The sequence below is a fragment of the Chenopodium quinoa genome, unplaced genomic scaffold, assembly GCF_001683475.1.
Source record: "Chenopodium quinoa cultivar QQ74 unplaced genomic scaffold, ASM168347v1, whole genome shotgun sequence".
Classification (NCBI taxonomy): Eukaryota; Viridiplantae; Streptophyta; class Magnoliopsida; order Caryophyllales; family Amaranthaceae; genus Chenopodium; species Chenopodium quinoa.
The window spans coordinates 752,332-778,994 of NW_018742455.1; the positions used below are offsets into that span (position 1 = coordinate 752,332).

Consider the following 26,663-nt stretch of genomic DNA (forward strand, 5'->3'; position numbering starts at 1 on the left):
ACCCAGCCACCTTCCCCCACCCAAAAAATGGCCGACAGGCCTTCCCAACCCCTAAAACCACCCAGCCACCTTATGCACTAACCATCGCAAAACCCTAACCCCACACCGCAAAATCCACCTAAACTTACCAGAAATTGGTCGCATGCCCCACTAACCACCGAAACCACCCAATTTCACCTTTACGATCCCATGTGGCCTAAACCCCGATTCCCAAAACAACCAACAAGTCCAACAAAAGTCCATCGAGGTGGCTGGGTAGGTGGTTTTGGGGGTCGGGATTGGGTCAGTTAGGGTTGTTGAGGTCAGGTCGGCGATGTCCGGTGGGTAAGAGGTGGGGGGAGGGGTGACGGTTTTCCGCTGGTGAGGTTAGGTAGTTGGCTAGGGATTTGCGGTGGAGAAGGTAATTAGGATTTTTTTTTTAAGAAAAAATAATTTATGTTTTAATTTTTTTTTTAATTTTAGACTAATCAGGTGTTAACACGTGTTACGATACCTGTTATAATAGGTCATTGACTTTAAGTTGATCGGTTAGGACATTGGAGGAAAACTTAGGTCATAGTTAGGATTATTAAAAAATAAACCTTAGTTGGGATTATTAAAAGTACATCGGCAACAATTGTGATTATTAAAGTGTATTTTGTCTATAATCAAATAGTCAAATAAGTTAATATAATCACTCAAATAGTTAAAGAAAATCAGCTAACACGATGAATTTTAATAACTTTCAATATTTCATCGTACATGACCAATATTTTGTCTTTTTCTTTAATGTAACCTTTGAATTTTGCAATCTCTTATTTCAATTTATTGATCAAAGAACCTGTTAGGAAATAATGGTGTAATTGTGTTTGATTAATGCGGAACAAGTCAATGAAATTAAGAACGAGAAAAACAATAAAGAAGATAAACAAAGAACACAAGGATTTACGTGGTTCGGTCAAAAATAGACCTACATCCACGGGTGGGGGATTCGAGAGCTTCTTCACTATAATGGAGAAAGAAACAAGAGAATAATACAAGGAGTCCTAAATCTAATGGCTCAAAAGGTATAATCTAAATGATTAACTAAAGGGTCCTTTATAACACAAGGAAACCCTAATAAAACCCTAAGATTGTTTGTCTTATTCTTTGTCTTGCTTGAGCCTCCTTATGTTTGTGCTGCTGGATGATGGTTCATGGCTGCGATCTTTTGTCCTGGTTTGTACTGCATGCATGCTACTGTTCTGTCCTGGCAGGCTGACTGTGGTGTTGTTATCAAGCTGTTTTTATGATGATGCTGGCGGATGGTGTATGCTTTCAAGTTAAGCTGATGCTTTATTGTACTCACCTTATTTGATATCTTTGTATGTATGGGTTTTTACCCACTTTTGGATGTAGCTATGGTATCCTCTCCCTTTAGGAGTTAGAGATTCCGTAGTAGTTATTTTTGTTTTGCCTTCGGGCTTTGGTTTTGTTGCTTCTTTGGCCCAGAGGGCATGTATTGCACTTTCATTTCTTTTAGTTGCTACTTTATGGGTAGTAACTCTTTACTTTTGGTAATAAAATTCTTTACTTACCAAAAAAAAAATAAAAAAAAAAAACCCTAAGATTGTTCCCCAAGTATACTCAAATAGCCGTCATAGAAAAGATATAGTTTTAGGAAATATTCCATAAATTATCCTAGAATAACCTAACTACCGAGCTATAGCTCGGCAGCTAGCTCATACTTGCCGCAAGTCCTCAAAGGGCCGAGCTATAGCTCACTCGCATAGAGCTATAGCTCGCATCCTCGTTGCAAATTTCCAGTTTCGTCAGGTTTTTTCTAAAATGGTCATAACTTTCTCGTTTCTTATCGAAATTGGGCATATGACCTATAGTTGGAAAGCTCTTGAACCAAGCTATCACCTCCAACTTGAATAATCTTAAAATCAATTGTATTTTAAGAGATATAAGCGTTCAAATTCAGCCCTACTAGATTTCGAGTCACAATTTAACAATCTCCACCTTGACTTGAAATTGACCAAAAAACAAGGTAACTCCACCTTGAACCAAAAACCAAGAAGTAATGCTCATAATAAAATATAAAGCCTCCACCTTAAACAAAACTCCATAAGCCTACTCACATTAGGCTATCACCAAACGGACATCTTCCATAACTTGTGAACCGGTGCGTCTCCGAACACAAAATTCCGTACACAAAACCATCACATGGCCTAGATTGAGAGTATAATGTCCCGACGCCAAGCATGTTTATCAAAATTGACCAAACTCTCTTCAAACACTTCTTCATCTCAAAAAATCAAACAAAAAAAAAAACTTAAGCAATCCTAGAAAAATAAAAATTACATCAAGAATTTCTAAATTTCAATTGTACTTAGTAAATCACAAAAGTACCAAAATTGAGATAAGAAAGAGCATAACTAGAACAAAATCTAATGCATAACCAAGATTGCTACTTTATTACAAACAAAAATCAAAAGCAATCTATCATTGACTCCATACCAAAAATCCACACGGTTTCTCGTTTTACCAAGAGATCTCAAAGGGGAACTTATCATGAAGAGATCGTAGAAACCGCAACCCCAAAGCTCGTAACCCTTAAGTTCATAATCATCATCATCGTCGGTATTGGCAATATTTGCGAATTTGTCCTCATTGGACTTCTCCACATTGTTCTTCTTAAATTTCCAACACTCGGCTTTGATATGACCCTTCACATGACAATAGTTACAAACTTTTCCTTTACCAAAATTCTTATTACCACCATGAGCAACTAAAGCATTGTTTAGAGCAGGATTATTAGATTTATTAACCAACTTATTGTCAATTAAATCTCTGTGGGTTAAGGCATCCTTAACATCCTCCAAACTCAAATCATCTCTACCATACAATAAAGTATCTCGAAAATGCTTATACGTAGGCGGTAAAGAACACAAAAACCTAATAGCCATATCCTCATCATCGATCTCAACATTGATGTTTTGCAAATCCATAATAATAGAGAAAAATTCATCTAAATAAGACTTAAGCAGTTTACCTTCTTCTAGACAAAGATCATGAAGTCTAGATTTGACTAGTAGACGGTTGGTCACGCTCTTTGTGATATAAAGTGACTCCAACTTCAACCACAAACCCTCAGAAGTCGTCTCCTTGGCAACCTCTCTCAAAACATCATCAGAGAAACATAATTGAATTGCCGAAAGAGCCTTCAAATCGATCTCCTCCCACGTATCCACCGTCATGCCCGAAGGCTTTTTGGATACACCTTCAAGAGCCTTGTGATAGCCACTTTGAACCAAGATGGCTTTCATCTTCAATTTCCATAGGCCAAAATTCACTTGCCTGTCGAATTTCTCAATATCAAATTTCATTGGCATAATTTAATCCAACTAATCTATAAACACCTAAACCTTAAGACCTTAATTAAAACCTTGGCTCTAGATACCACTTGTTAGGAAATAATGGTTTAATTGTGTTTGATTAATGCGAAACAAGTCAATGAAATTAAGAACGAGAAAAACAATAAGAAGATAAACAAAGAACACAAGGATTTACGTGGTTCGGTCAAAATAGACCTATATCCACGGGTGGGGGATTCGAGAGCTTCTTCACTATAATGGAGAAAGAAACAAGAGAATAATACAAGGAGTCCTAAATCTAATAGCTCAAAAGGTATAATCTAAATGATCAACTAAAGGGTCCTTTATAACACAATGAAACCCTAATAAAACCCTAAGATTGTTCCCCAAGTATACTCAAATAGCCATCATAGAAAAGATATAATTTTAGGAAATATTCCATAAATTATTCTAGAATAACCTAACTACTGAGCTATAGCTCGGCAGCTAGCTCATACCTGCCGCAAGTCCTCAAAGGGCCGAGCTATAGCTCACTCGCATAGAGCTATAGCTCGCAGCCTCGTTGCAAATTTCCAACTTCGTCAGGTTTTTCTAAAACAGTCATAACTTTCTTGTTTCTTATCGAGATTGGGCATATGACCTATCGTTGAAAAGCTCGTTAACCAAGATATCACCTCCAACTTGAATCATCTCAAAATCAGTTGTAGTTTGAGAGATATAAGCATTCAAAGTCAGCCCTACTAGATTTCGAGTCACAATTTAACAGAACCGGAATCAAATATTTTTATGCGTTATGGGAGCAGCAGCATGTTACTATATTTGTTGAATTAATGCATTATCATTGGGATTTGCTTACCAATACTTTTTTTCTTTTTCAAAACAGCTTGAATTGTATACAAATCATTAGAAATTTGACACATCATCAGAATATTGGAGAAAATTAAAAGTCAAAAATAAATTGAATATAATGGAACTTGGGTCCATTATTCTAGCCAATAAAACATGAAAAATTAGAGTTGTATACTTCTATGTAAGGATCACATACAACAATGGTATTTGTAGCCTTTAGCCAACTGGCCTACTGTATATATGTATATCATTAATGCTTTAAATACTATGGGGATCTATCTACTTACCAATATTTGATTTCAATTTGTTTTGCTCATTCAATGGAAGTTATTTATTTTATACATCAGATAAGCAATAATAAGTGTATTCAAAAAGATAAAAAAATACGAGTAAAATATACGAAGTGTTTGAGCAATAAGCAGTAAGACCTTGTAGCCAATGGAGCCCTTAGAAATATCCACAAGGAATTAGAAGATTATGTACATCATATTGAAATTTCACTCCCAAAGGAATTATGGATGGGTGCTTTTCCCACAAGTCAGTACGATGGTTTTTGGTGCGAGGCCGCCCAGGTTTCTCAAATTGATAAACAACAAACGTTTATCAAATGGCATTCTCGTAATTATTTTGCCTAGTTTTCTGCGAAAGGCAATTAAATAATGCATTAGGGGTCCCAGTCCAAGCTGGCAGCGAAGCGACCTTAGTAACGGATAGTTAACGCCTTTGTTAACGATTAGAACAGCTTCGTCAACACATGGAAGTTACTTTTGCAGAAGAAAGAGAAAATAAGACAAACACTGCAGTTTGAGATTAAATAGTATACATAAACATCCCAATATATATATATATATATATATATATATATATATGAGCATGCGATTTGGAACTCGTCGAAGCACATAGCAGGCATTATTGGAGCTGTTGAGGAGAAATTGGATTTGTTTTAGGGCTTATAAGGTACGTTCTCCATGCTTATTGATTCGTACTAATTCTGGACTGTGTTATGCAATTTTTTTTGTAATTGGATCATTTCGAATCTATTGGTTTGTACTTTGGCTGCGTCGGATTGTAATTTGGAGCTTAAATTTGAATTGTTATTATTGGAAACCAAATATTCAGGTGCTTAATTGTATTCAAAATTGAAGCATGAATGTGTTTACTTGAACCTGTGTGTAGGGTTAAGACGCTTTTTTTTATTTAATGTGGTTTGTATAGACTCGTTTATTTAGAGTTATGATTGTTGTTAGCGTTGTGAACAGGTACCTTGTATTATTTTGTAGTATGCAACTCTTAATATTATGATTTGGGGGTATTGATTATTAATTAAATCAGGATGGTTGATTTTCATGACAATGTTTCTGGGGATGGAGTCGGAGGAGGTGAATTTGGGGATTATCTTTATGACAATGGAATTGGTGATGGAGTTGGAGAAGGTGAATTTGGGGATGATTGTTATGACAATGGTACTGGGGATGGAGTTGGGGAAGGTGAAATTGGCGATGATTTGTACTGTCCTAACTCTGTTGATGATATGTCATTAGATATGTGTGTTCCTCCAATGTCACCAATCCGTGATGGGCAATGCAGTAATGTAATTGAATATCGTTCTCCAATTAAGACTGTAGTCTCAACTAACAGGGTATGTTCTGCTCCTTTGGTTGAATCTCCGAAAGTGGGGATGGTGTTTAAGTCATGGTAGGATGTAGAGAAGTATTACAAACAGTATGGTGAGCAGGAGGGTTTTGGTGTTTCAAGGGTGCAAGCAACCAAATTGAAAGTAACCAATGAGCGTTTGACTACAACGTGGAAGTGTGAGTGTTGGGGTGCACCTAACATGAGGGCTAAGAGAGAGGCCAAAAATAGGGCTAAATCAATGGATGTTGCTGGCTGTGGTGATAAGGTTAATGGAGTTATTGGGGCAGATAAACTTAGTCGAGGGAAGAGAAAATTAAAGAAATGCGAATGTGGTGCTACTATATATGTTGGGGTGAATGCAAAAGGGGACTGGGAGGTAAGGAAGGTGATTAATGTGCACACACATGATGTTAACCCCAGCATGTCCAAGTTAGTCAAAGAGTATAGGATGAAGAATTACACTGCTAATGTGAAGAAGGTGTTGCTTAATTTTTATGAAGAGGGGGTGTATGTGTCCAAAATTTGCAAAGGGTTATTGCATGAGAAAGAGGAGGAGGAATTTCCCAGCTTTAAGGACATGCAGCATGAGGTGTATAAAGCAAAAAGGCTGAAATTTGAGGGAGGAGATGCTAATCCCATGATGACGTATTTTGAGTGGATGCAAGAGGATAATCAAAACTTTTATCACACTCATCGGTTAGATGAATTTGGTCGCTTGAAGGATGTTTTATGCGTAGATGCGAGAAGTCGGGCAGCATATGAGTATTTCGGGGATGTAGTTTGTTTTGATGCTACATACCTTACTAACCAATATGAACTCCCGTTTGTAAACTTTGTGGGCGTCAACCATCACGGGCAGTCCATCCTTTTGGGTTGTGCCTTAGTGTCCCGAGAAACCACTGAGACGTACAAATGGGTTTTCCAGCAGTGGTTGGCTTGCATGGAAAATAGAGCCCCCGTAGCTATTTTGACAGATCAAGCTGCTTTAATGCGCAATGCAGTGGCTCAAACGATGCCAACTGCCAGGCACAGGTGGTGCATATGGTACATTGTTAAGAAATTTTCAGAAAAGCTTGGCAAATGCAAGGGGTAAGTTATGTTATATGATGTCATATTGCTTCATGATGAATATTGTTCTATGTTATGTGATGAATTTAACAGTGGGTATGGATATGGGTGTCTATGTTTAGGTTCAAAGATTTCAAGAGTCCCTTGAAGGCAATAATATATGAGAGCTTCACTGTAGAAGAATTTGATAGAAGGTGGTGTGAATGCATGAAAAAATTCAGTCTTGAGGATAATGAATGGTTGGTTGGTCTATATGAAGAGAGACACATGTGGATCCCGGCCTTCATGCGCGAATACTTTTGGGTCAGGATGAAGACAACACAACGTGTGGAGAGCATTAACAATTTCTTTGATGGGTTTGTTAATCGGAAGATGAAACTTTGCGAATTTCCTATGCGATACACCAGGGCAATGACAAAGAGGGTCCAGGATGAGAATGAAGCAGATGCAAAGGCAACAAAGTACATTCGGCGACTTGTTAGTGGTTTCCGACATGAAGCATTTTTCCAAAAGATTTACACTGATGCTAAGTTCCAGGAGATTCAAAGAGAACTATCCCGATTGATGTAATGCTATGACAGGGGAGAACATGTTATTGATGAGACAACGGTTCGATATGTGATCAAAGACAGGGTTTGGATAGTACCGGAAGGGGAAAGTGAAGAAGTCATTACGGACCGTAGGCGCAATTATGCGATTATGTATAACCATGTTCTGAAAGAGGTCACTTGTGAATGCAGAAAATTTGAAACACATGGTATTATTTGCAAGCATTGTATTCGTGTGTTGGATCAGAACATGGTCTTCAAAATACCTACAAAGTACATGTTAGACAGGTGGCGCAAAGATATCGTGAGGAAGCACACAAGGGTAAAGGTCGCGTACCATGACCCCACGCAGACACCTGAGGTTAAAAAATTCAACATGATGATGAATGCATTTGAGGGGGTGTGTGAGGATGCTTCTGCTGTAGATGATGAAACCGTACAGCTAGTGATAGACTCCCTGTCTACTCTCCACATTGAAGTGAAGGATCGGAGCCTAAAATATATGAAACTAATTGCTTCGAGTGATTACCCCATGGTTGAGGATCCACATTCAGACATTGGTTCTAACAGCCATACTGTTAATGGACAGTCCCTTCCTTCGCCGTCCACCGTTCCCAACGTTCTTGACCCTACGTGTAAAAAACGTCGTCGTGGTATACCAAAGGGTTCTCGCAACAAAGCCTATTTAGAGACTGCTTACAAGCAAGTTAAGCCACGAAAATCAAAGGTATGCCTTACATGATCACCCATCTGTCTTAATATTTGAGGATGATAAGCCACAAGCTCCTTATGGTTTTGTGCATTTTGTCAGGCCAAACAAGGTTTGGAGTACGCCCAGTTGCAGGTATATCTGATGGTATATTTGATATGAGCATATTGTTTGACACTAACAGTATGTGTTCTAACATCCTGGCATTTTGCATTACATTACATTTACAGGATGATGATAACATCCACCTTACACAACCTAATGTAGGTGGAGACAGTGTATTGTTAGCCCAAAGTATTTTATGATTGTCCATGAATACTAGTCTTGTATAGTGTCCCAAGATTCTAATTCGGTTTATTAATAATCTTATTGGACTGATTTTATGGGCTAAATATAACACACCTGTTCATTGGCCCAAAACTTTAGGGTTGTTTTAAAGTTGTTGAAGGATTATGACTTTGAGTTGTTTTTTATTTAATGATGGATTATTACATTACATAATAATACTGTTAAAATTTTTAGAGAAGTCTCTCTAGGATTCATCAACAAATAATCAACACAACTAATAATCATCTTCATAGACTCATCAACAGGATACACTCCAATTCTTGAAATAAAGATAAACAAAATGAGCCCAAACAAAATGAACAAAATGAGCCCAATCAAATTGAACAAAATGATCCCAAACTACATTAGTATCCTAATCATAAACTTAAGATAAACAACCACTAATAACCATTAAAACTAATAGAATAGGGCAACATAACCCCATAATCGTTATTAAATTTACTTAAACCTAGCTTAGCCAAATATGTAATTTGGCCAGGACACACATATCACTTCTTCCAGGGAAGGCAGTACACGCGCTTCAAGCTCCTGATGCCAGCATTGCGGATTGTGTGATTTTGTACGAGGACCCTGTTCTTGTGCATTAGGACAAGTTGGCTAACATGACATCTATAGATCTCAGCGGCCATGTAATACAGCTTCAGCACCTTCATGGTCAACTCAGCGTGGACTGTCAACTTCTTAGATGATCCACTAATGTCACATAGATAAAACTTTCGTAATGCAGCATTCATATTATACTCTAGATCCTGCAGTGAACATGTATTAAAATTTTGAACACAAAATTTATTAGGCAAATAAGAATCATTAATTCATAAAATGTTCATAATTTATACCTTGTCGATAGCAAGCACGATCTGACCATTAGTTATACCAACCTCTCCAGCCGTATCAGTAGGTGCAATGGCCTTTCTTGTACGATTATCAGCCAATAAAAATTTCGTCTTGTAGAGGTCTAGTTTGGCAGCATAATCATCGTAGATATGCTCGAAAGTTTAGCTGCTCGTGATGGTGTACATCACACCAACGTCACCAAGGGTTTGGCTCCTTACAAGGATACCAAATGCAGCTTCATCATCAGGCTCATCCTTACCATCGTTCTTCTTTCCCCCACCTGATGAGCTGGATGAGTTGTCCTGACTCACCCCGAGTCCAACCCTCATTGTTTCAAGGAGTTTCCTCTTCACACAGGGTGCAGGCTCGTCCTTCCTGTAGTAGGGGTGCAGCTGATGAAGCATAGCAAAGGCGTTCTGGTTAAGTGTGGCAGCAAGGAGGGTGCTCTTACGCACAGTTGGATCTCTTTACATGAGGGTGCTGATCAGAAGAAGAAGAAGGATTCATAATGTCTTTCCCCTTGTCTCCAGTTGGATATAAAGGTTGACTACGATTCGTAGTTCCATCAGGTGGGGCTTGTTTCTTATCCTTCCTCAGGATCTTGGTGGGTGATGAACCATCACTCAAGTTTTCGCTCATATTTGGGTGAGAGATGACAGCTTTGGATGAAGATGACATGTTTTGCTAGGGTTTTGGATTTGGTTTGTGGTGTGTGTATGGTATCTCAAAGCACATGTTTATATAGTGGGAGATACACAACCTTACTATTATCAAAATATTTTTTAAAATTAACAATTTTGTTGCAAAGCTGCACTATGATTTTGTTTTACAAGTTAATTACTAGTGATAATAGTGTTCTAAAATTATGTTATTAGTGATCATAGTCTTCTAAAAATATGTTTTTTTAAAAAAATAAAATAATGGTTTGATTAACTAAGGTACACATGTTTATTAATTTAATAACTTATATTCCTTGCTTGCTTACTCGCGGCTTTTTTAGCAACTTGAAAATGTTCGTATAAGATGAAATACAATTGTAATTCAAAATTAAATGTTTTTCGCGTAAATGACATTATGATGGACCACTCAATATCATTCGACTCAATGTGTTGATAAGGACCATGCTTATGTTTCGAGCCCTCTTATGGAAATGTTTCAAAAGATACACTGCGTATTGTATAAATCTTTGCGTACCGGCTGTAAGGTCGAAATTGTATTTCGAAGATATGTTGTGATTTATAATTGATGGGCTGCTTAATGCCTTTATGTCACCTTTTTACTGTACACTTGAAAAGGCAATACTCTTTTGTACTAATTTGGTGTATTCTTATGCAGTAGATGAAGCAAAGTAAAAGATATTACCTTCTAAATATGATTCGTAGTCCTATTAATTATTATTTTAATGCTATATTAAAAATAGACCAAGCCCCTACACCCCTACTTTATAGTGAATTGTCATTGTCAAAGCTGCTTTAATCCAGTTTTTGATGCACTACTCCTTTTTTTTTTTTACAGTACTCTTGTTTCAGGCTCTCTTTCCTAGGGGTATGACCAAACTCTACAAGTTATTGCATGATAGTGGTGGAAGACCACAGTTTTGTAAAAGACCATTAGGCACCCAAAGCACATTAGAACATTAGTAATGGTCCTTGTTTATTTATGTCCTTCTTTGTTAATCAACCATTAATTTCAGTGTGTTAAATTAATTATTTATTTATGGTTTTGAAATATTATTAGTAATATAGGTGAATGTAATAGTTTTATCATAATATTTTAATTTTATAACTTAACAAATGAATAAGAACTTATGGAATGCTTATCGTCGTTAATTTGTATTTATGTCCTTCATTTTATTCTATTACTCCTAAATGGATTTTAACAATTCTATTCTTTAATCATATTGTCACAATGTATTTACTTGTTACTCATACAATGTTAATCACTAATTAGCATTTGAATGTTCCAAGTAGCATTTGAATGTGGCAACTAATTAGCATTTGAATGATAATATCTTTCAATTTTTTAAAATTTTTTTTTTAAAAACATAAATAAATAAATAAAATTTTGTATCTTATTTATTTTAGTTTTACTATATGAATTTACTGTTAAGGTCATATGGCTACTTGATTCCCTACCAAACCTAAAATAAACAGAGCTTTGCTTGTTTCAATGGCTTCAATTTCTTATGCACGCCTTCGAAACCCTGTAATTTGTTTTTTCAAACCACGTGGTGGGTTACAACCTGAAATTGATTTCAACAATACAATTTACTTGTGTCCTGCTGCAAATTCACCACACAGTCCTTATGTTTCAAAAGAAGTGCTATCAAATTACATCCTGAACCCTCATATGTCCTCATACACCCACCGTAGGTTGAAAATGCGGTTACCAAACGTCGAAGGAGCACCTGTACCGGCGCACCTGCCTAACATAGGTAACTGCCATGCACTGCCAAAGAGTATGAAACGGCAACTGGAATGGTACCTTAAGAACCACCATGGCGTACCCTTCCACCTACTCCACTTGCTCGATCCAGTCCACGTGCTTGATTTCGCAGCACCAATCTTTCAATTGCAGTTTGATAGGCTATACCTCTGTATGGCTACGTATACAGATGCCCTGCAGATAGTTGAAGCCCCAATGCACAGCAGTGCTCTTGGTTTGAGGGTATTTTGTAATTGGATTTCGGCTCCATCGTCAGGTTCACCTTATCACACTGTTATGGTAGACCCTATAGGAGGCCCTCTCTTTGTTCCTGGGTTGAACCCACTCAATCCTAATACTCGAATAGCTGTGTGGAATATAAAGGGGATTACCCGACCTTCATTCTTGTCAAACTTTGCCCTTCTGTCTCAAATTCATAATTCCTCGATCATACTGCTCCTCGAGATCAGGCACTCCGGCGAGAATGTTGCTACCATGATTAACCATCTCCAGGGGAGATACCATCTCTATGCCACCCCAGTATCCTCTTTCGACGGGGGATGTGCTCTGATGTGGAACCCAGATGTTGTTGAAATTCAACAAAGGCCAACATTTGTTCGAGCTGCAATGGTTAATGTTTTCATTCAGGTTGTCTTAATAATTATTTATTAAACATTAATAGTTTTAAAGTTAATTATATATACGTATATGTTCTTTTGTAATCTAATCCAGGTTTTGTGCTTTAAATTTGCAGGGAGTACCATCATTTCTGTCACAAGCTCCGTGAAGGAGATGCAGTAGCTAGTATCATGTAAATGTAATAAGCTAAGTCACCATTCTCGAGCTACATGTTCTGGGCGACTCAAGATTTAAGTTTTTTTAGAACTGTCTATTTAATTTTTATTTTGAGTTTTTATTTTCCTTTATTTATGTTGGAACTTTACAACTTCAATTTAAGACTATCGTAATTTTCGAGTAATAACAATCCAACAAAGGAGAAAATCTAATATTCAAGCCTTATAACCATCTTATAATATATTACTAATCTAACGACTAAATTTATAAATTATTGCTTAAATTTAAGAGTAAGCGGTTCATATAGTCTGAGCACATTTTGTTTGATCATATTATACTGGGTTTAGCAGTCAAATTATATTAGTTTCTTATGGTCTGATAACAACTAATATCCGGTTATAACATCCGGTTATAACCTTAATATATGCTTATAAACCTCCATATACCGAACAATACACTAACAAACCCTCGGATTCCCTTAAATACCCTTATAATTCCTACTATACCCTTATACCCTAACATACCCTATTTGACACTTATTCCCTTATATATTCATACTATTACCTTAATAATATACCCTTATATAACCCTTATATACACTTATATAACCCTAATATACCCTTATACAACCCTACTATACCTTAATATATCCTTATATAAACCTTATATACCCCTACATAACCCTAATAAACCCCTATATAACTCTATTGTACCCTAATATACGAGCAAATTCAAGTCTATCAGGTTGATAACACAATCCCCGTTTATGAAGGGGCATTCTAGTACTGTCATCTGCAAAGTTAAGGGCAGTTCTGACTTTTTCCATGGATGACAATCTGACGACGTTAGAACCTATTAACAAAGGAATTGACTCTCCTTACTTATTCTCTCTCCTTACAAAACATTTTCTCTCTCCTTGACTATTCAGAGCACTCATTTCCTCTAAAATCAGAGCATTCATTTCCTGCTAATTTCACTCTCCTCCTTTAATTTCTCTCTTATTCTCTCTTAGAGCACTCATTTCTCTCTAAAATTAGAGCACTCATTTCCATAATATACCCTTATATAAACCTACTATACCCTTATAATCCTAATATACACTAAGGGTCTGTTCTCTTACGTTGAAATTCAGTTTAGTTCAGACCCGTTTAGTGCAGTTCAATTCAGCTCCTAATTTCCTTCACTTATAACATATTTATTTCAGTTTAATCCAGTTACGTTCAGCTCCTAATTTCCTTCTCTTCTAATATATTCATTTCAGTTCAGTTAAATTCAGCTTAGTTTAGTTCAGTTTAGTTCATTTCAGTTTAGTTCAGTTCAACTGATTTCAGTCAATGACAAGAGGCCCTAATATACCCTTAAATAACCTAATATACTCATATAACCCCCTATATACCCTTATAACCCTAATATACACTTATAACCCTAAATATAACCTAATATACCCTTATAACCCTAATATAATATACACTTACAATCCCTAATATACATATAACCCTACAATACCCTATTATAACCCTACTATACCCTACTATACCCTTGGGTAATGGTCACGCTCTTCAGTCAATGAGAGACTCAGACACCTCAACATGAACGTAAATTCCGTTACCGGAATATTCGCATCCGAAGATCAAGTTAGAGATCGGAAACGGGGAAGCTTGCATATTCTGTTGTTATACCCTTATTATGGTTGTAGTTATTTAGCTCAGTCTAAGGGCATGTTCTCATTGACTGAACTCAGCTATTGACTACACTCAGCTATTGAGTACACTCAGCTATTGACTACACTCAGCTAAACTTAACTGAACTGAACTGCACTGAAGTGGAATGATTATTATTATAGTAATTATTATTATTATTAGTTATGGTTTAATATTCTTATTAGTTATTGATTATTATTATTATTATTATTATTATTATTATTATTATTATTATCATTATTTATTGATTATTATTATTTTTATTTACTGATTATTAATATTATTTATTGATTATTATGATTATTATTATTATTATTTATTATTATTATTATTATTATTATTTATTGATTATTATTGTTATTGTTATTATTAGTTATTGATTATTTTCTTTCTTATTGATTATTATTATTATTATTATTTATTAATAATTATTATTATTATTAGTTATTGAATATCATTATTATTATTCATAATTTTATTTATTGCTTATTATTATTGTTATTATTATTATTGGTAATTATTATTATTATTATTACTTCCTCTGTTCGTTTTTACTTGGTGACATGTTTATTTTATCACGCTTGTTGATGCATAAGTTTAACTATCAATAACTGTAATACTCTATAAGTTAAAATTATAAAAGTTATATATTGGGATAATACTTAGTTAGACGATTCCAAGCAGAACTGAACTGGTTTTCAACGTATGAGAACTGACCCTAATTCATTCAATCCAAAATATGGGCAATGCATTTTATTTCACTAATGAGCAAATGTATGTGAATTCAATGTTTTCGACCGTTGATTAACAGCAATTTCTGAATTCCCAGTGACTCGTTTTCCAGTGACTCGTTTCCGACCGTTGATTAAAGCGTACTGCATCAATTTTCGACGTGTTTGCTTTAAGATTGCAAAATACTTCCACAACCAGCTTGATTTTAGCGAGTTTAATCAAATTCAAGTTCACACACTGAAAGCAGAAATCTGCGGCAATCCTCTGTACGAATCAACACATGGCAGCCCATTCAGAGTGATGAAAGAAGGAGACGAGGAATACAGACCAACATACATGCCCTTGTTATCAGATCTGAATGGTTACCTACACAAAGGTGCAGGTGAATTCGTGAAGTGGCTATGCCTACAACAGAGCCCATTTGCTGAACAATTGATTCCACAAGATGTGGTCCCTATATTTGATTTGCGATTCGAGATAAACCTACATCAAATATGCAAGTACACTCTTCCAATCTCACAAAGGGAAATTTCCATGGGAGCTTATAATGCTGGTGTTCACGTCATGGTGATAAACGACTTCATTTTCAAAATATCATTCGACATATACTCTTGCAGGACAAGACGAACAGGGAATAGGTACTTTCAAACATCTATACAGTCGGAAAGGGCAAACAAATTTCCAGGCCAATTCAATTTTCAGAGGGGTAGCAGTGTAATAATATGGAATGCCAGAGACGTGCACAGGCCATCGTTTTCGAAGAATATGAAAGTAATTGTGGACAACTACTCGCCACTGATGGTGATTATAACAGAGGCAAGGGTCCGCAAGCCAATGATGCAATTCGTCCGTAATGAGCTCAAAGGAAATTACAAAGCAGACATATTCGGACCCAACTCAAGGTTGGGTGGGGTGTTCTTTCTGTGCGCCACTGGGGCTTCTCCACACTTCTCTCACTGGAAACACTCTCTGTATGATCACGTTTTGGCCATCGACGTCATCGTAAGTCATGTGCTTTAATTATTTGATTAATTACGTGACGCTTGTACTCTACCTAATCTGAAATTTTTTCTTCTTTCTATTAGCCCAGTAAATGTCTGATTGATATCAGACCATCAGATCTGTCCACCGGAACTCAGGGACTGTATTAAAGGCTGAAAATGGGTTCGACAAGGCAAGCAAAAAACTTCTTAATCAACAATGGAGTTACCTTTTGGTAATACTAATTTAGTATCACACGTGCTTAATCCTTCGTAAATTTCCGTATTAGTTGTTGCTATGCGTTGTTGAGTAAAACTCTCTAACAGTATTGTTCTGTTCTATTTAATTGTCAACTGATTAAACAATGTATGTTCGTACTATGAAACTAATTACGATGATGAATTACAATCTTTAAAATATGAAACTACTTTTATACAAGTATTTCGTATATATACGAGTAGAGTTGGCAATTTTTTTCGCAGCTTTGCTCAAATTTGTATTCTTATTAGAATAGACAAAAGCGCCAACAAATAAACCGCCAAATCGAAATTTCAATTTAATTTGCCGCCACTTCAACGAAATTGACATTTCATGACAATACCAATTACAGCCTTTTGGCGCCAAGCTTCATCCCCTTAAATCACCCCACACACACCTCATACCATTTCACACCACATGACAGATCGTAATTCACAATTCAATATACCAAAATGAACTACCTAAAAATAAATGCACACACACTTCAGACAAGAAAAGCTAAAGGCTTTTGTATGAGCAATGAAGGTAGAAAAAAAAATTGTGTTGTTCAAAAATAGGATGGTCCCATTTGTCCTGCTCCGTACCCCGACGCTGACTGTGAAGGTGAAGCCTACACGTCCCGTGGGAGGTTTCCCTGAACAACTTAAGGGGGTATTGGCCATTATACAGCCAATAAAAAAAGGAGAATATCAGGCAATTACTGTGCAGTTGGTCACTGCATCTACTGCAACTACTTGGATAGCCAATGGCCAACGACCGTCTGGTGACCTGTTGCTGTTGAAAAAGAACTCCGTCACACCAGTTCACTTACCAGATCTGTCTGACTTGGCCCTGCTCCCATTAGCTTTGAAGATAGCCATACAGAAGAAACTTAAAGAAGAAGGGGGTGTCCAAGGAATCGAGTTAGAACATGTAATTTTAGAGTGCATCGCAAATATTGTTGACTCCCCATCCATACTACCAACCGTAATGGAAACGTGTAATCTTAACGCAAGAAGGCACAGGATGGAGATCAACAGCTACTCAGATGATTTGAAGATTTTCACCACTTCCAGTACGTTACGCCTGAATGAAGTGTGCGCATGATGGGAGTGTTTAAGTGCAAACCCACTAGATGAAAGAAAGGTGACACTTGACTTCAACATAGTGAAATGTCAGAACAACCTTGGGGGTGCTAGGGTCTTGGTTTGGAACTGCAGAGATGTATCCAGATCATCATTTCTACCTCAATTCCAGCACATGCTAGACCTGCACATGCCTGATCTGGTTGTGTTAACCGAGACAAGGTCATATGTTCGTATGGGCCGTTTCATTTGTAGCGAGGTGAACATATACAAATCTACCGGAAGATCAGTGTACGGAGTCATTGGAGGGGTCTTGTTGGTTATCCTGTATAAGAATTTGACCATTGAGAACTATCTGGAAGACTACTCAATGAATGTTTGGAATGTCATAACATGATAGATTAGTGCTTGTAAGTTCGCTAGTAGTTGTTTCATCCAAAAATTTGATTAGTGTCCTAAAAATTGTAATGGCCCATTGTGAATGCAATATTACAAAGTTTGTAGTCCACCATGTTCTTTATTAGAAATTTTACAATACTTGAATTATGCAACAACTAGCTCAATAAAACATTGGCGCAGTCCGTAATGTTATGTAATAAGTGTTGGACATAGTCGGACTGGACAAACATATTATCAAATCAATAATCTTGACAAGTACTGGCCCAGTCCATAAATGAGAACCAATATTTAAAAGGCCCAGTCATGGATTTAGTACACACAACTGCCGTCAGTATATGTTAAATGGGCCAGTCCATCAATTAACCGAACCATTGGACAACAAAATAAAATTGAACGACTGGCCGATAATTGGGCCAATCCAATTATGAAACATGGAAAATCTACGTAGTTCTGCAATTTAATGGGCCGATAATGTTTGACCCATATTTGGAAATTCTACAGAGTTCTGCAATATAATGGGCCGATATGGTCTTCACCATCTCAACATACTTCACCTCCTTTCAAACTCATCAACACAGACTCTCTCTGAAAATGGTTTCAAACTATGAAACATACAACCCAGGAACCCCATCACCATCATCAACCCCAATGAGCAGCCCAAACCAGCTAGCATCACCTCCTTTTGAGTACAAGCAGCAAATACTCGAAACATGGAACACATATGTCTCAGATCTAGCCCCCCCTGCAGCTGGGATATCAGACCTGAACCCAAACAATATTATGTTCATGCTTGAGACAGCTCATATCGAAGATGTGAAGGTCACCCCGGCGGAGGTGCTGAGGCAAATCATCTACAACCCACTTGTAGTACCTGAAGAATGGAAAGAGATGAAAATGCTGAATAACAAGGGAGATCTGATCCCAGCCCTCCTCCCAAACATTTCTGATTTAGTATTTCTCTCGCCTCCGGTGAAGCAGCTTTTTTTCTGGTTAATGGAGAAAATGTTAGAAGAACGGTCAATGGATGTCATCCCTCCAGAATTCGCCTACATACTGGATCCACCTCCAGTTCTCCCCCCATGTGATCGAAATGGTTAACCTCGGCTATGTGGCAGTTAATGTGCACATAGTGAGTTGGATAAATGCTATGAAGTTACTTTGCGCCAGGCGACCTGAAAACCAGATGTAGCTAACTGTATCTTGGGAACCAAGCGGATCACCGGACAAGGAACGGCCAATACACATATGCTGTGTCCCTAGGCACTATGTCCTTATTGATCCCTGCACCGAACTGGAGAAAGAGTATGTCACGAGCTTCACAGAAGAACAGGTAGAGCCTTTTCATCACCCTCAAACCATCCCAGACTTACTTATACTATAATGGAATGCAAGAGGAATGGCTCGGCGATCATTTCTCCGAAACATCAAGGACCTAATCATACAGCACCAACCTCATATGGTTGTTATTTCAGATAACAGGTTATGCATATAAGACACAGCTGCAGTCCTTAGTATGATTGCTTACGATAAATGGATGATGGTTGATCCAACAGGTATTTCAGGGGGAATTGTGGTATTCTGGCGAGAGGAGTACGTAGACTTTGTTCCTATTAATACCACTCTCAGCAGTGTCCATGGTGTGATTCAGGTTAGTCTCTAACACCGCCCCTTTTTCACATAATATTAAGTTCCAGATAACTTCCTTGCCTGAATACAATACATTATATGCACCTCGTGTTGCAGGGACCTAATGCATGATTGGATATCCGCCTGGGAATTAGTCATTGTAGTGAAGAAATAATGGTTAATAACTAATGCAGGATTAGATGGACTGCTGGGAGGAGGGTGCAGATTCTAACAATGTTCTAATAGCAGCAATTGCCACTAGGTCAATTGCTAGGGATTAGTTTCAGTTTGTACTAAATCAGCAAACTTTAGTATGTACTGAACAAACTAGATCTGTAATGTTTATTTCAGTATTTTCATCAAATGAATTGAAAATTATTCTCAAATTCAAAGGCCTTACATGAAGTGAACATATTTGGCTATCAAATGTTCGTTCCACAGGGGAACATTTATTACAGTTGATACAGCAAGGCCTATTGTTCAAACTACATTGCTAACATACAACAAAATTTTCATCTCACAATCTAACAATCGTACATAACAGTAAAACCCGCACTCACAACGTGCAAAAATACACTCACTACGCATGACAACGGGACCATTGAATCTCACAATCATGCACCAGGTTTTGAATAAGTAATAACTCACGTCAAAAGCCTTCCCTAGATGGTGGAGCATGACAATGGGTGGTAACAAAACAGGGAATCGCGGTGTATCTAATCCGACGTGCCTTAGGTGCTTTATGTGTATATGGACCTTCCTCAGCCACCTAAACAGAATATCAACCGATTCATTAGCAAAAACCAATAAAGATTCTGATATTGTCCATTAACTATGCTATGCATACCTCATTGTGCATCACAATGGGACCATTGCTATCACAAGCCTCCCTGGGGTGGTCCTCTCCATATGCCACATCAAGCATCTGCAATTAAATAGCAACCGATTAATTTACACTAAACAGTTAGTAACCAAATCACCCACCATTACAGCACAATGAAATGCTTTTACCCCCATTTTTCCAAAATCACCATCAAGAGACTTCCGATCCAGTCTAGCAACTAAACCAACCTCATGCATACTCCACACCTTAATCCTGGGAAACAATCCCCAAGAAAGTGGAACCTTATTCAACCTATCCAAATAGAAAACCTACAAACATCATCACTAACATATCAGAATGTAATTGAAACCATCAACTAGAGCATCAGCAACTGACATATCTTACCACAATGAATAGCAAGCATCCTCCACTTCCTCGAGCATAACCATTAGCATAAAACGTCCGGGCAAAAGTCGCCACACTACATAATAACTTTGACACAACCAACCCACACCAGTCAAAATCAGTACACTCTTGTGCAAAAGTTAACGAAGGAACAAGATCCGCCGATAGTCTAGGGGATTGGGTGGGACATAGAACCATATGCAGGGACAACAATAGAAATAAGGTCTTAAATTCAGCTTCCTCCCCATCTTTCCATTCCCCCTCAAGTCTCACCATTACCATGTGATTAACAGATATACCCTTACTTAATGTACACACGACCTTCATATCTACTACACCTGGTTTCCTAAGAACTACCATACTCTCTCAGTAATGCATCTACTCTTTCCTTTATTTCAGAGGTCATGTTTTTCTTAGTAGGAACTGGCTTCCCACCGTTTGGAATTCCTAAAACCCAATACACTAGGTTTGGAGACAACCTAAATTCTTTACCATCTGGTGATATCATTATTTTTCTAACCGGATCAACACGAGTCAGTAACCAATATGCCAGTTGCCTTGGAAACTGCATCCCTAAAGCAGCAAGGTGCAACAAACCCCCAAACCCCATTTCTGTGACCCACCGCCTTCGTCTGCCATCAAACTTCTGACATATCCTACCAAAAGACTCTATGCGACATGTCAAGTTTGGAGCCTGCAAATAATCCCTAACATAAGTATTGAATGATATCTAATCCTTTCAATACCAATTTACAACAGAATACATGAAACACAAACCTTTGAGGTACCAATTGCATACTGCTTCAAGACCTCACCCTTAGCTTTTACTAACCCACCGACAGTCATGCAATCATCCTTCACATTACACATATGGCAAAATCATCAAACAGTGCAATATTCAACAAATTAAAAACATATGCAGATACAAGTAACATGAACTCATATATTTACCTTGAACATCTCTTGGTATAGCGGTCTAATCTTGCAACCATATATGAAACACAGAATACATCACATTCAATGGATAAGAAATAACAACTAATACTAATGAATCAAACAAATGACATCCAATACCTTATCACTAATCCTTTTCCGTTTTGCATTCAGACCAAGTTCCTACACCAAACGCCAGCATCAGCATAAACAACCACAAAAATATGTACTGCAGATAATATAGGGCCCAGGCATTTACCAATTCAAGATGTACACAACGACAGTCTTGTTCCTCATTGTGTTTAAATTCCATAGCCGAATTCACCATTTCAGCAACCCATTCCTCTTCTACAACCTAGTTTTAAGCACATAAAACAACATTAATCAGGCAACGCACATGTGCAAACAGAATTAATATACTAATTTCAGCAACTAATTTTCAAACCCTAAATCAACTCTAAACTGAAATCGCCGTCACAACAATCGGCACACGACATCGCTCAAAGATAACTTCAAATTATATAAAACACGTAGAATAAAGTATTAACAATCGACACACACTGAAATTTGTCGTGATCTTACCTTCGACCGTCCAGAAATTTGACGTATTGTTGCCTCCAGAAATTTGACATGATATTACCTCCGACTGCCGTCCGCAACCAGGTCCCGAGAATCCTCCGGAAACATTGGGTACAAGGAAATAACCACTAACAAAACATCCACGGAACTGTGTAGAGAGAGCGGGGAGGGAGTAAAATGAAGGATAGATAATAGAGGAGAGAGAAAATAGGACAACGATTTTGACAGAGGAAAGAGAGAAATTGACAGAGGAGAGAGAGTAACGCCTTCAAACGATCGTCAACTGTGTAGAGTTACAGCTCCAACCAAAAAAGACAGTACTACCCTTACCTTTGACGTATGAAAGTACTAAAAAGCCCCTTGATAAACGAGGAATGTTTCTCAACATGATAAACTTGAATTTGCTCTTTTTGGTGCTCCCCTATAATGTTTAAATCTAAAATATTATTTCAAACCCAATTTAAGGAACATGACACAGTTATCGATCCTTTTAGATAGCCTTTCAAAAATCAGCTCCACTTGGTTGCGATCCCTCCTTCTATTTTACTAAACACCAAACTTTTTACTTAAAATACCCATGAACTTGTTCTTCATTTTGAGTATCTACCTTTCAACAACACTACTAGAGTCTGGAACCCAACCTGATTTAACCAAATTATCTAACCTCTACTTTTAGCCACTCATATACCATATCTTTCACTATTACAATCAATACTCTGTAGACACTTTTTTTTCATCATGGCATTTGACTACTCAGCTCCCTCCATCCTTTTATTAAGAGCATGTATTCTATTTTTGGTAACCAAAAGTAAGAGCTTATTTCTATTACAAGGTTGTACTTTTTAACAATATTATTTATTTTTTTTTGATGATTTGTCATCATTTTTCTTTTTCTTTTTTGTTTTTTTATACTTTTAACATCAATTTTCAATACTTTTTCTCCCCCTCTTGTAAAAAATTTTCTATCACTTTTTCTTTCTCTCCATATCTCCCTAACCCCGCATTTATATTTGTACTCCCAATTATTACTTTTAAGGAATCTACAAATTTCTTAATTCCTGTGAAAAAAATCAAATAGTGTAGACTCTTAATAAAAGGATTGAGGAAGTGATACATTAACTAATATTCAGTCAGGCCATGAAATTTAAAAACATCAATATTTGACATTTTATATGTTCACCAAGTGTCACACTTTGTAGTATGTAGACATGTAGACATCTAATTGCATCTCCTCGACCTAAACCCAGTGATAGGCTAGTTTGCATATTTGATTCAAAAATTGCTTGAGATTTTCATTAATAGCACAGTCCATTTTTCTCTTAATCTATTTTGTTTCAATCGTTATTAGCTGAGGTCGAGCCCAACTACATATTTATGAGGTCGTTACCAGAATGAACATTTATTATAACAACAATGAACATTTTCTAGCTGAATATAACAAAGCATATCAGTATATTTTGATCGGTACTTCATCCCACACACATGTCCGACACGAATTGAAAGCTCCTAGCTCGAGTTTTGTTTAGTGTAGAGACATAGAGTGTTGAGACATCATCTTCACAATAATTAGTGGAAGACACGTCAGCTAGTGCCTTAACTAATTCCTCCACTAAGAAGAATTAATTACAACCACCTGCCAACTCTTCTTAATTAAGTTTTTATTTTTTTTATTTTCCTCCTCTTGTATAAATATTTAGCTGTCCTCTTGCTATATTCGGGATGGTTGGAGGATTTTCTGAGTTGATGAGGATAGATTAGTGCTTTGGGATGGTGGTTTTTGAAGTTAGAAGTGGTGGTACAGTTTTGGGGTTAAAAGGTTGTTATAAACTAGTTGTTCTTTATATAATTTTCCCATGAAGGACATAAGTTCACTTATAAACCTAAGTGAAGATTCATTTCAAAATCATATGTCAACTAAAGGAGTAACTCACCTAGGTTATAAACTAGTGGTTCTTTATTAAATATTTCAAGTGGAACAACACGACTCATACTTCCAACCTAACAAGAATTGAGTATATATACTACATCAAATAATTCATGCATAACACAATGATCATGTCAATAATTGCAATGATTGAGAATTATCGAGACAATCAATTGATTACATAATTAATTATACTACCTCGGATTCTAACAAAGAGGTATTATTTATGAGATAAAAAAATATTTATTTATTGCGATGCGAATCATATGTAGTACATACAATTGTTACCCCTTCGAAACCCACAAGGCCAAAACAATACAGAGTATGAGTCAAGTGACACGTGCACACTGTACAGTAGCAGTATTCATAGCCGCGACTATGCATATTATGCCCTTTGCTGTCTCAGCCACGGATGGCTGGTGAATCACCAAAACCCAACATTATTATTCAAAAAAAACTTTGTGTTGCAACGTTTTTAATTGTGAGATGAAGAGAAACAACATTAAAAAAGTAATAGTAATTTTTATTCTCTTAATGTTATATTGTACATAATATAAAGTTAAATTAATGCAGTATTTTCTTCCATCCTTTTTGTTTAGGAATAAGAAAAATTGTCAAAATAATAAGACATTTTGTCGGTTTTCCAAAATTAAAATGACGTACTTATTATCAATCAGACATGTTCTATTTTGAGCAAATAGTGCATGTCAATTGTCATTTTTTTTTTGAAATAACCAAAAGGCCATTTTACCTTTGAAAGGTTAGTGAAAGGTAGTACGTACTCCCCCTGTTTTTTTTTTTTTTTTTTTTTTTTTTTTTTTTTTTTTTTTTTTTTTTTTTTTTTTTTTTTTTTTAGCTAGACTTGGAATTTTGCACATTCATATGAAAAGAAAAAAAAAAATGTTGGATTTGTTATAATGTTTACTTGTATAAATTAATTTTTGGGAAATTCTCAACGTTGACCCACAACTTCTGCTACGCATCAAAGGTAAACCCCCCCTCCCCCCCGCCTTTTTTTAAATTATACAAAATGACATTAATTATCTTTTTTCTCCTAATGATGACATTAATGGTGGTGTTTAAACATAAAATCAAACCACGGTTAACCAAAATAGCAAAATGACAAAAATGCCCCCTTTTATTTCACCCAACTACCTGATTTTAATTTCCTCCGTTTATCTCTCTTTCTCCTTCTTTCTCCCTCTTCATTACTCTTCATCTTCTTCCTTCTGGTTGCTTTCCCATCAAAGGGTTCATCGAGACACAAAAAACACAGAGTTTTGAATGCGAACTCTATAATACCAAAAAAAATACACGGTGATAGTCATTTTTCTTCTAGGTTGAAGTAAAGGGGGATTCAAACTTTTTTTATTTCAAAAATTGCGACTAGGGTATTCAAGTTTGGGCTAAGAATCGGGGGTACTTGGTGATCGAAAGATCGAATCTTTCTGCATGATCATGCCAAAAGAAATTCTTAACCCCTCTAATTTCATAAATTAAATATGAAATCATCAATTTTACTAGCCCATTGTCAATTTATAATATCAATTTCATAGAAAAAAAATCAAAACTTCAATAATATCAATTCCTAAAAAAATCAGAAACCCTAACTCACTAATTTGATAAATTTAATAACAAACAACAATTTAAAAAACATACTCACTAATTCACTAGATTAAATAACATAAAACACTCAATTAAGCGCAAAATCAACCCAACAAGTCAACGATTAGTGTATAATACGAAATTAAAATCTTAAAAATAAATTAACTAGCCTAGAAGGCGAAGGTTATAGGAGTGGAGTACGACTATGCGGTGGGCCGTAGGCACTGGGAAGTGGCTAAAAGGTGCGGCGGCGGGCAAGGTGGTGGTTGAAAGGTGCGGCGGCAAGCAGCAATGGTGTGGCGATTTTCGTGACTTTCAAGTTTTCGGAGAGAGAAGAATAATGTTATTATGTTACTGTTGTTTTGTTCTTTTCCCTTCAATTCTTCATTCAACGTGTTCACATTTGTTAGATTTAATTTTTTTCTAGTTCGCGTGACCCACCGTGATCAAGGATAGATCTGCCACTAAATGTGACCCGACCGACTCGAATGACTCATGACCCTGAGCGACTCAATCCGAACCCAACCCGACTGACAAGTCTACCTTTCTACAATTAACTAATACAATTAAATAGTTAAATAAATAAATATATTTATTTGACTAGTTGGAGGTTTTTTTTTTGTAATTTTTTTTTTTAATTTTTACAAAAGCAAAATATATTTATATAATCAGAGTTTACAACATACCAAATAAGAATTAAGACTAACCACTACCAACTTCAAAATTAAAACAACTTGAGAATTGAAAATCTGGTTGTTAACACTTAAGCCTTTATAACTTTTGAAATTAAATACAACATTAAATTGGACTTGGCCGGACATATTGCAGATGAGGATTTTCTTATAGAAACATAAAACACGCCCTAAAGAGAGTAGCGGAGAGAATCGAAACTATTTGACCTTGGCTAGCATTTCTTTTCTTGGCAGGATCAACTCATCACCAAGTAAGGTCTTCAAACAGGTCACTTGAACATGTGACCTTTTCTTCAATAGCTTTCCTTGTTCATAAAAGCTTTGACAACGTTGAGGCTCGTGAAACCTCAAAACAAAGTTTTGGCGCCTGCTTCGGATTGATCATTTTCAACTT

General features: G+C 36.6%; 4 protein-coding genes across 5 annotated transcripts; 3 read left to right on the forward strand and 1 right to left on the reverse strand.

The window, feature by feature from the left end:
- The first annotated feature begins 5,520 nt into the window (after window positions 1-5,520).
- LOC110717363 (protein FAR-RED IMPAIRED RESPONSE 1-like) lies at window positions 5,521-7,460 on the forward strand. Its single transcript, XM_021896039.1, has 3 exons — window positions 5,521-5,826; window positions 5,887-6,911; window positions 7,013-7,460. The coding sequence occupies exons 1-3, from the start codon at window positions 5,521-5,523 to the stop codon at window positions 7,458-7,460; spliced, it is 1,779 nt and encodes a 592-aa protein (XP_021751731.1).
- A 129-nt stretch (window positions 7,461-7,589) lies between these two features.
- Window positions 7,590-8,452, forward strand: LOC110717373 (protein FAR1-RELATED SEQUENCE 1-like). Its single transcript, XM_021896050.1, has 3 exons — window positions 7,590-8,165; window positions 8,250-8,282; window positions 8,378-8,452. The coding sequence occupies exons 1-3, from the start codon at window positions 7,590-7,592 to the stop codon at window positions 8,450-8,452; spliced, it is 684 nt and encodes a 227-aa protein (XP_021751742.1).
- Window positions 8,453-11,460: 3,008 nt separating this feature from the next.
- Window positions 11,461-12,728, forward strand: LOC110717109. The gene is made up of 2 exons (XM_021895755.1): window positions 11,461-12,401; window positions 12,508-12,728. Exons 1-2 carry the CDS (start codon window positions 11,499-11,501, stop codon window positions 12,538-12,540), a joined length of 936 nt encoding a protein of 311 aa, XP_021751447.1. The 5' UTR covers window positions 11,461-11,498; the 3' UTR covers window positions 12,541-12,728.
- A 6,976-nt stretch (window positions 12,729-19,704) lies between these two features.
- Window positions 19,705-21,863, reverse strand: LOC110717116. Of its 2 annotated transcripts, none has more exons than XM_021895764.1 (7): window positions 21,729-21,863; window positions 21,488-21,652; window positions 21,314-21,391; window positions 20,537-21,230; window positions 20,320-20,443; window positions 20,156-20,233; window positions 19,705-20,077 (listed from the first exon to the last, which is right to left on the reverse strand). In XM_021895764.1, the coding sequence occupies exons 4-7, from the start codon at window positions 20,584-20,586 to the stop codon at window positions 19,958-19,960; spliced, it is 372 nt and encodes a 123-aa protein (XP_021751456.1). In that variant the 5' UTR covers window positions 20,587-21,230; window positions 21,314-21,391; window positions 21,488-21,652; window positions 21,729-21,863; the 3' UTR covers window positions 19,705-19,957. The 2 variants fall into 2 exon arrangements, with proteins under 2 accessions (XP_021751456.1, XP_021751451.1); XM_021895759.1 differs by having other exon boundaries at window positions 20,320-20,460; window positions 21,729-21,854.
- Between the last annotated feature and the right edge of the window lie 4,800 nt (window positions 21,864-26,663).

What these genes read in the sequence shown, in the direction of transcription:
- LOC110717363 (XM_021896039.1), top strand. Translation starts at nt 5,521, where the DNA reads ATGGTTGATTTTCATGACAATGTTTCTGGGGATGGAGTCGGAGGAGGT. An exon ending in CTGTAGTCTCAACTAACAGG is followed by an intron (nt 5,827 to 5,886) that starts GTATGTTCTGCT and finishes AAGTCATGGTAG; the next exon opens with GATGTAGAGAAGTATTACAA. An exon ending in AAGCTTGGCAAATGCAAGGG is followed by an intron (nt 6,912 to 7,012) that starts GTAAGTTATGTT and finishes GTCTATGTTTAG; the next exon opens with GTTCAAAGATTTCAAGAGTC.
- LOC110717373 (XM_021896050.1), top strand. Translation starts at nt 7,590, where the DNA reads ATGTATAACCATGTTCTGAAAGAGGTCACTTGTGAATGCAGAAAATTT. An exon ending in TTAAGCCACGAAAATCAAAG is followed by an intron (nt 8,166 to 8,249) that starts GTATGCCTTACA and finishes GCATTTTGTCAG; the next exon opens with GCCAAACAAGGTTTGGAGTA. An exon ending in TGGAGTACGCCCAGTTGCAG is followed by an intron (nt 8,283 to 8,377) that starts GTATATCTGATG and finishes TTACATTTACAG; the next exon opens with GATGATGATAACATCCACCT.
- LOC110717109 (XM_021895755.1), top strand. Translation starts at nt 11,499, where the DNA reads ATGGCTTCAATTTCTTATGCACGCCTTCGAAACCCTGTAATTTGTTTT. An exon ending in TGGTTAATGTTTTCATTCAG is followed by an intron (nt 12,402 to 12,507) that starts GTTGTCTTAATA and finishes TTAAATTTGCAG; the next exon opens with GGAGTACCATCATTTCTGTC.
- LOC110717116 (XM_021895759.1), bottom strand. Translation starts at nt 20,896, where the DNA reads ATGGTAGTTCTTAGGAAACCAGGTGTAGTAGATATGAAGGTCGTGTGT. An exon ending in GTGATTTTGGAAAAATGGGG is followed by an intron (nt 20,234 to 20,319) that starts GTAAAAGCATTT and finishes ATTTAATTGCAG; the next exon opens with ATGCTTGATGTGGCATATGG. An exon ending in CCATTGTGATGCACAATGAG is followed by an intron (nt 20,078 to 20,155) that starts GTATGCATAGCA and finishes TATTCTGTTTAG; the next exon opens with GTGGCTGAGGAAGGTCCATA.